The sequence below is a fragment of the Centrocercus urophasianus genome, unplaced genomic scaffold (assembly GCF_019232065.1).
Source record: "Centrocercus urophasianus isolate 14NV4802_14NV808 unplaced genomic scaffold, USGS_Curo_1.0 seq_15, whole genome shotgun sequence".
NCBI lineage: Eukaryota > Metazoa > Chordata > Aves > Galliformes > Phasianidae > Centrocercus > Centrocercus urophasianus.
In genome coordinates this window covers 28,789,338-28,798,279 of record NW_024884697.1, presented here as the reverse complement: position 1 = coordinate 28,798,279, position 8,942 = coordinate 28,789,338, and the positions used below count along the sequence as shown (strand labels likewise).

The following is an 8,942-nucleotide window of genomic DNA, read 5'->3' as shown; positions in this document are numbered from 1 at the left end:
ATCAGCATTTTACTCTACATTCTTGGCAGCCTGAGCTTCAGCAACTGTCAAACCATCAAGATCAGAGGAGGCCAGAAAAGAGCATTTAGGGATGAAATAGCCAAGAATGCTAAAGATAAATCCATGTTGGTTATAAATTTCTATTTAAAGGGCTCATTTAGGATGCGAATGCAGAGAGTTTTTGTTCTATAAACAGCAGTTAGCACTACTCCACTGGTAGGGAAATGTGATTACTGTAAAATCTCTGACAGCTTTCAGATTTTTATTCACTGTGAAGTTTGTCAAATCCAAGCACTGGGTCAGGAAACACGATGGGAAGGACTCACTGCTGCATCAGCCATACCCAACTCTCACACTGAAATGGGACTTTGACCAGAATTGAGCAGTCTTTTCCATATGGAAACGTGTAGTATTTAGATATATCTGTACCAAGGTTTACCAAGCTAACTTTCATTTTCAGCAGCGTGTATGTCTAAATTGTGCCAAAGACATGGCTTCATCCTCAGCCAAAGTACTCCTTTTTGTCTTTATGTCTTTACCCACGTACACACATGATGCTTTATTTAATATTCCATCAGCATACGATAACAGTCTCAAGTACCTGCCAGAGTTTCCAAACCTTTTTCCTAATAAACTTACTATAAATAAATTATATTTTTCTATTTCAATAAACAGCATGCTGAAAACTGCTTGCTAAGAGATTACTACTCAACAACTGTTTTCTGGCATAATCCTACATTTCAGAATTTTTAAGTAGCTTTGTACTTTATTGGAGTCTCTCCTGAAACAGTGAATAAAGTCAGAGTCACTCATCACATTTGCTTCATTACTAATTGATAAGTCAGCACCTTCAGATGATGCCATTCCATGTAATGAATTGCTGATGATGCCCATTGACTGCATCTGTATTGGAAACAGGAAATGAAGAAGTAGTTACATATAAACAAATCTTTACAACACCGGTACACAAGTCAAGCAAAGTGTCACTGTGTTGCACTGTTCTACCCCAGCCCTTTCACATGCACACAGAAAGCTCCTTACAGAGAAACAACCCTGCCTTTTCTTCCTAGCAATGCCTATACCTAAGACTGGCCTGAAATGATGTGATTGACCAGTAATGCAGGAATCACAAGGATTACAGAATCTAAATTTAAGAAGAAACCACTGTTTGCTGATGGTAGTTTGTTCAAAGTAATACAGTAAATCTGTCTTTAGACCTGCAGTCATTTACTTTTTTGAGTTTTGTCCACAGAATTTTGTGATGTGAACATTTGCCAGATGTTGTTTAAACTGGTGAAATCTGAAGATTGTGATTGCCTCCTAGAGGCAGCATCTTCACCGTATGAACCAAGGTTAGAATTAATGTCTTATCACAAAATAAAATACTCCACAAAGAATCTCCCTCCTCCTAAAATCAGCAACCAACCAAAAACAACACAAAAAACCTGCAGTACTGGGTTATATTTGCATTGTTTGCTTCATTTTTTTTAATTATATGTCTACTGAGGAACATGTCCATGGTATGTGAGAGGTCAGAATGGACATACATCACAAAAAATTCAGTGTTCATTTTAAGTAATTCCCTCAGAAATAAAGGTAAATGTATGAGAAGCGTGTAACTAGTTCAGAACTTGATGGCCTGTTTCAGCTAGACTGAAGCAAACCTGGGTCAAGGTGTGGAATACCTCTGAACTTTAAGGCAACCCAAATCGAGACCTGGGGCTGCACTTCAAAGATGAATTTTGCCATTTGTAACTCTCAGAACCATCCTAATTAAGGCTGCATTTATACAGTGATGAGTTGTTTATCATATTGAAACTTATGTGTGCTCCCCACCTGTGCTTGTAAAGATGAAAGATGATCCACTTATGCCAGACAGAAGTTTATCATTCACTTTTTAGTCAAAACGGGCCCCTTGCTAGTGTAACTATTTCAGAGAATGGACCCATAGCCCTTATTTGTCTACCACAAATTCCAAACAAGTCTGGATATGAATGCACAAGTAATACTAAGATTACAACTTCCAGCCAGTCACGAGAAGATAAAGATGAAAAAATTACATGCATTTGTAACTTAGCGACCAGAGTTCAGAAGGAAGTTTTGAAACAGCTCTGTGACTGGCATCTGACTTAACCTATACCACCGCTGCCTTGAAGACCCAGCCTCAGGAACTGATCCCTTAGCAAGGAGCTCACTGCAGCAGCCAGCAGCGATAGCTGAATTAGAATATGAATCAGAATAAAATTGAAAACAAAAAATTCAAGTATTTGTGGCGATCAGCCCATGTCTCCTCCATATCCAAAGAAAAGTAAAAGCATTGCTGGCTCATACATGAAAATGTAAGAAGTTCTACTCTTTGTGCTCGCCCCTTTGTTTTCTGTTTCATATGAATAAAACATTGATCTACACATTATGAACATATATAACGTCATCTACGTGTCTGTCACTGCATAAATTCAGCTGCATCCTTTAGCTGAAAACATGCTGAATCCATATAATAAAGACCACTATGCTTTGTTAGTATGACATTTTGTGATCACTCAGTGACATAAGGCAATAACGCTTCCAGCTTCCAGGAAGCGTTAAGGAATCTGAACATGAGCTGCCAGGCTTTAGGCTGTTGCTGAATCAGAGCTTCTGCTCATAGTAAGGCTACAGCTCAACTGAGAATACGCATCAGCCCCAGAAGTCACCTGTGTCACATGTGTGGTGTAAACAAGTTGCACTGAAAACCTTACCTTTTCTGTCACTTTCTCAACCCCTGTCTCCAGCTCATGTACCATGCTGCTGATTTGTTTTGCTTTGCTAAGGCTCTCACCAGGTAGCTCCTGAAAGTTTTCAATGTGCTGATTAAAGTGGGAAAGTGGCTCTTTCCAGGCTTGCAGAAGCTTCAGGATCAAGTAGGCTAGTTCTTCTCTCTTATAAATTAAAACAAAGAATTTCTTTTTAGTTTGCAGCAACTCATATGAACTCAGTCTCACAGTCTCAGCAGGGTTAAGAGTTATGTATGCAATCCAGTAGTTTTCAAATATACAGGGACCACTCTGTCTCCAGCTGTTTGTGGAGATTTAAGAAACAAAAATCTTATTTGTCTTCTTTTCAGCCTTCTCAGACTCCTGTGTTCTGCAGTGCAGCATGAACAAAATGGTGGCAGTCCTGTCCAAGTTAACAGGGACCAAAAACACTGCCTCCTGGGTAGCCCAAGAGGCTCCATCCAGACACCAAATCTGCAATACCTGCACTTCAGCATGGAGTTTGCATCACTTTGCACCTCACACAGGCTATAACTATGTCATTAAAGGTGCACTGCAGACATACTTCCAAGGAAAGCATCTGGTGCTCAGGGTGGCTGCTTCTTTAACAGAAACCAAGTGGCCTTATGAGCTTTCTGGCAACCTCAGCTCAGAAGTGATTCTGCAGGCTCCCAGCACAGGGCAGGACCGTATTTCCAATTTGCTTCCTGTGTGAGCTGAGCTTTGAGGGAGAACTTCCATGTCACAGCGGAACAAAATGCTGACATACATCTCACTCCATCTCCTCCTGTAGGAGAAAGCCTCTCCTGCTGCCATACTCTCGGCTTTCTCAACTTCTGCCTACAGAAACTCTTCCTGACTTTCTCCAAAGAACGCTTTTTTCTCTTTGCCATGATGTGTCTAAAACAATTGGCTGTTTTTCCCCTCACCTATTGATTCAGAGACAACAACTGTTACATCTTTCTCCCCACTGCTTTTTACACTTCACAGTGGCACTGATCAATCTAACACGCATCACAGCCACAGCTAAGTTTCTCTTTCACAGACAGCCACAGACAGCAAGCAAAGGGATGCCTGTCACTCGGATGAAGCACCACCACAACGCCTCCACTGCAACTAGTAATTGCAATTAGTAAATAGGAAATAATGCACCAAAAACGCATCTTTTTCGACAGGACAGGATAACAATGGGCATGCCTGCCCGGCTTGCCTTACCGGGATTTTCTGGGCGTACTCTTTGCCGTTGGGGGTCAGCATGGTGGCCGTGTGGCACTTCCTCGCCGGCCTGCCCAGCACGTTGTTACGGGGCGGTAAGTATTTCTCCTGCGGGGAAAGAAAACCTCAACAAGCCCACGGGCCCACCCCGGCCCTCCTCCCATTGCGGGGTCAGCCCCGCACTCACCAGATCGGTGGACAGGCTGTGGATCCTGCCCGAGTGCCGGATCACGCGGTCGAAGAGGTCGGCCACGCTGAGGAAGCGGCAGCCCGTGTCCCCCGGAGGGCACATGGCCGGGGGGGCGGCCGCCCGCACCAGCAGCCACAGCAGCGCCAGCGCCGCGCCGGGACCTGCGGGGAGCGGGGCGTCGGGGGGCACAGACCCTCAATTCTGTCCGCTCTATCCCGTCCTGTCCCGTCCCGTCCCGTCCCCTCAGTCCCGTCCCGTCCCGTCCCGTCCCGTCCCGTCCCACCTGCCCGCTCCGCCGGCCGGCCCAGGGCCATGGTACCACGGAACCGCCTGCCCCCGCGGAGCGGAGCGGCCCCGCCGCCCCTATATACGCGGTGGGGTGTGCGCGGCGGGGGGGCCGCTCCTGGCGGGGCCCTCCCTGATGTGCGCAGCCCGCGGCCGTCGTGCGGCATTATTGCCCGACCGGACTGAGCTGGAGAGCTATAATTGGAAGAACTGCCGCTTCAGCCTCTCGCAGAAAAGCACATGCTGCAGTGTCTTTTTCCGGGACTTATTCCTCGTTAAACTGGTGCCAATAAGTGCACATCAGCATACATCTGTATCAAAGGCAGGACATCATTCTGCATGAGGCAAGCAGCCTGAAATAGGATTGTTAAGATTGCTCAACTTGAAGTGATTTGCCTGCTTCACCCACTTTAAAGAAATGACTCTGGGAATGCAAGGATCAATTTTTGTTCATTTGAAAGGCTTTGGAGCTTGGAATGAGAGCAGTAAGGTCTTTCCTTCCTTTTCTTCTTTTCCTTCTTTTCTTCTTTCCCTTCTTTTTTCCCTTTCCTTCTTTCCTTCTTTTCCTTCCTTCTTTTACTTATCACACATCTAAGGATGTATATAAAAACAGAAGATAATTTATCCTAAAGACAACACCTTTTGGAGAACATTTTGGCTTTCTAAGGACAATTTCATCTGTGTCAGACTGACAAATTTTGTAGCTTAAAAGAGATGGTTATGATAATCTCATCCAGCTTTCCTCATCATGCATGCCATGGATGTCTCTAAGTATTCCCTCCTTTGAGCTCCAGAAGTTTTTGAACTGTATTGTTTATCTTAGAATCACAGAATAATAGAATGATTAAGATTTGAAAAGACCCCTAAGATCACCTAGTCCACCCATGAACATATCACAGCTTAGTAGATAGTTTTTTTTTTCCAGCGATCTTCCTGTCTTTTTCTGAACCCTTGAGCATTGTATTTTCTCCGTCTCTTTCTTTGAGTTTAACATGTAAAAATGGAGTTTAACATGATGAAACCACAGTGGCCTGCAGAGAAAGGCTGAAGGAGGTGGAGTTGCTTGTTATCTATTAGGGAAAGGTGAGGTGACATAGTTTTCAGATGTGCAGAAAGCAGCAGCAAGAAGGCAATTATTCACCACATCTGTTATACCCACAGGATATCACAGGATTAAACTGCAATAAGGAAAATTTAAATTGGACATTGGAAAGAACTTCTTAATGGTTAGGAAAGTTAAGGAGTGGAACAGATTGCTCAGAGACATTGTGGAATCTCCAACATTATCTAATAAAGATAAACCTTCAAACAGCTTTCAGGAAGTCCGCAGCAGAGTCCATGCTTCTGTGAGTAGAAGAGGAATGGGCAACATTGGACCTCCCTCCCTTCCAGTCTGCTGCAGCTTTATAGGGCCAGGCCAGCAGGAACTCTCATATTCACTCCCAAATTTAAATCATGAAGAGTAAAACATGAAATGATTTGTTTTAACCAAATACTGTCTGCTTTTTCCCATAAAATAGTCATGTTTAGTCACTGGAACAGGCTGCCCAGGGAGGTGGTGGAGTCTCCTTCTCTGGAGATGTTCAGGACCTGCCTGGATGCCTACTTATGTGACCTGGTGTAGGGAACCTGCTTGGCAGGGGCGTTGGACTCGATGATCTCTGGAGGTCCCTTCCAAAACCCTACGATTCTGTGATTCTGTGATGTTTTATGGCTCATGAAGGGGCAAGTCACACTCTGCTCTAGAAGTTAATAATATGAGTTCTTCAACAGAACAATCTGTAAATGATGTAACTTGTACCTCTGAAGTGAAATGCAAAAAGAGTTCACTACCCACTAGAAACCAGTTTTCCAAAAGCTGGGTCACAAATCTCTGTTTTTTTTTCTAGTTTTGTAAATCAAAAGGCACAGTTCTGCAAGCAGAGCTGGAGTTGTGGGAATCATTTTTAAACATTCCTTCTGCTTTGCGTTTCCAGAAACTGAACATTTACAGAAGATCTGCAGTTTGTTTGAGTAACTTATAAAACCATGCCAAAGGCTTGTTTTGGGCCTGCAAGAGAATCCTGTCTTCTTAAGGTGCTGCAGCTCCACCTCCCTGCTGTCCCTCATACATGCTCCTGCCGATTGCCCTGTTCTTTGCTGTTGGACTGGGTGCTCTGCTGAAGTCTTGTCTGGGAGCCGCGCTCAAATGGTTGAGCGTACATACAAATGTACATTTTGCATACTGGTTGCAAGTTGGATGACACTGGTTGCTTTCCTTAAAGGCCTTAGAGAACGTCCGTAGATGTTTCCATGTATTCTGCTACAGCTTTCCGAAATGGGAAAAAAGAATCGTGGAATCAGTGTTATCCCTGGAATCATTCTTGTCATTAGTGGCCCAAAACCAAATGGTGTCACCACAAAGTTGAGTGAGTACTGCAATACTGAGCTTGTTTTTTGGAGCACTGAGTCAATCTGTTGTTCAGTTTTCCCCAGTATCTGCTTTTACCTCTTCATGTAGTAGTCTTTGGCTTTTTTCTCTTCTAACATCTCTTTCAATAATATTTCACTCACTGTAAAATTGTTCACTTTCATTAACTAGATTTATTTCTCTTTTATGCTCTTTTAAGTCTCACTTTTCTGTTCTGATAGTCACTGGATCTGCTTGGCTTATATCTATAATGAATTTTTAAAGTCAAAACTCAGTATCAGCTCTCCATTGGAATCTTCAAGATGTCACCCTCCTGCCTCCTTGTCCTCTCTTGACTTTTCCAACTACATCCTTTGCTGGTTCTCCTGCTGCTTCTCTAACTTCTTATGCAGAGAATCCTCATCACTTCGCCGGTTTTATGTGAAAGCTCTACAGGATTCTGTCTCACATTTTACAATTTCATGAGCAAAAGCAAGAACTCAACTACTGCTGCTCACTGCCACCTGAAGGCCTGTCTTCCTGCTCTGTATTGGTATCCTTATGTCCAAGCATTTATCTCAAGAGACAAGCATGCATCTTCCACATGTCCTTTTTGGTGCTCAGCTCAAATGTAAAAGAACTTAAAGAAAACACAGTTTCTCTTCTTAACATTTGCAAGCTGAAGAGAAAGGCGTGTTCAGAGCATGCAACAAGATTCTCTCTCATGCATTCAGGACAGGATTTCTCTCTGATTTCTGGTATTGTGAATTTAGAATTGGGCCCTTTTGATGTTCAGTTGGAGGTAGGTATCTAAATATCTAAATAGTACAAGCTGTCTGTATATATTGTCTGTCCATATAGTACTTCTGATGTGCTCTAACAGTAAAAATACTTCTAGCTTGGCTGTGTTTTTCCTGATATTGAAAGTGTCACTGATGTGTGACACTGTGAGCTGCAGGATCAATAGCAACATGTAAAAGGTTTGTTCCATTTTCAGGGAGATTTTGAGCAAACTGTTTTGGAATATAAAGATGTAAAGATAAAATTATACAGTGTTTGTATGTGCCTCAAGAAAAATACTGGAGGAATGGAGAAAAACAGAGAGAAAGCTGGAGGAAAACTTCAGGCAAGACAATAAGTCAGGACCGAGAACTTTAAGGAAATAAAGATACCTACATAATACACTGGAGACAATCTCAAGGAGAGAGATGTCCTGGCCCTGTGAAAACTGTGGTTGTGTTTGGCTGAATTCTGCAAGTACTGAGTTAGACCAGCATACTGGGTTAGACCAGCATACTGCTATCATAGCTCCATTAACTTGGATGTCTTTACTTTTTGTTCACATTGGTGTAACAAAGATTGGGTTCAGGTCCTGAGTCTGTGTTACTAATAAGCATGCACTGTTCAAAATGAACTTTAACCCCAGAGTTAGTTCTGTAATACCCATCTGGAAAAAGTCCATGCTATGATGTCCTCTGTTTATGAAATCAAATTATTTAGACAGTTACTTAAGTAGGAGAGAAGGCACTAGTACCACCCTGCGTGCTTCTTATATTTTTACAGGACTGCCCACTGATTTAAAGTGATTCTTCATTTAAATTATGACTTCCCATCTGCCACCATATTGAAATTATCACTGTGGAAGAGAACCATGTCAGATGTACCAAAGCTCCAAGATTTTTATGACTGTAGTATGAACATAAGTTAACTGCAGTTCATTTAACATCTGGCTAGTGTCAGATGTTGCCAGGCTGTTTTCCCCACTGGCATGGTAATATCTTACAGCAGAAAGTACTTGGCAAGTTCTAAATCTTCATTTTCTTATAGCAGTGTTTGTGAGTCTGTTTCATCAAATACTTTGGAATTTCTGCTACTTTCTTTTCATGGTCTCAAAAATTATAAAGAAATTTGTAATTATAAAATATTCCTCACTGCATTTGACAATATTAAGTATGCTATGGAATCTTCCTTATGCACCCATATTCCTAGTGCATACAAGCATAAGAACCTTAAGTGTTATGATTGAATTGTTATTTCTTTTTTTCCACAGGATTTCTGCTTGATTCAGTATACCGTATTCAGCTGAATAAGCAGCTATTCAGTTTTGTTT

General features: G+C 42.4%; 1 protein-coding gene across 1 annotated transcript; it reads right to left on the bottom strand.

Annotated features, from left to right (window-relative positions):
* Positions 1 to 708: 708 nt before the first annotated feature.
* On the bottom strand, positions 709 to 4,472 carry LOC122159147 (prolactin-like). The gene is made up of 5 exons (XM_042816376.1): positions 4,442 to 4,472; positions 4,156 to 4,319; positions 3,969 to 4,076; positions 2,739 to 2,918; positions 709 to 903 (listed from the first exon to the last, which is right to left on the bottom strand). Exons 1-5 carry the CDS (start codon positions 4,470 to 4,472, stop codon positions 709 to 711), a joined length of 678 nt encoding a protein of 225 aa, XP_042672310.1.
* Between the last annotated feature and the right edge of the window lie 4,470 nt (positions 4,473 to 8,942).

Coding starts and splice junctions, on each gene's coding strand:
- LOC122159147 (XM_042816376.1), bottom strand. CDS start 4,472: ATGGCCCTGGGCCGGCCGGCGGAGCGGGCAG. Junction 4,320..4,441: donor CCGGCCGGCGGAGCGGGCAG/GTGGGACGGGAC, acceptor CGCTCCCCGCAG/GTCCCGGCGCGGCGCTGGCG. Junction 4,077..4,155: donor ACAGCCTGTCCACCGATCTG/GTGAGTGCGGGG, acceptor CTTTCCCCGCAG/GAGAAATACTTACCGCCCCG.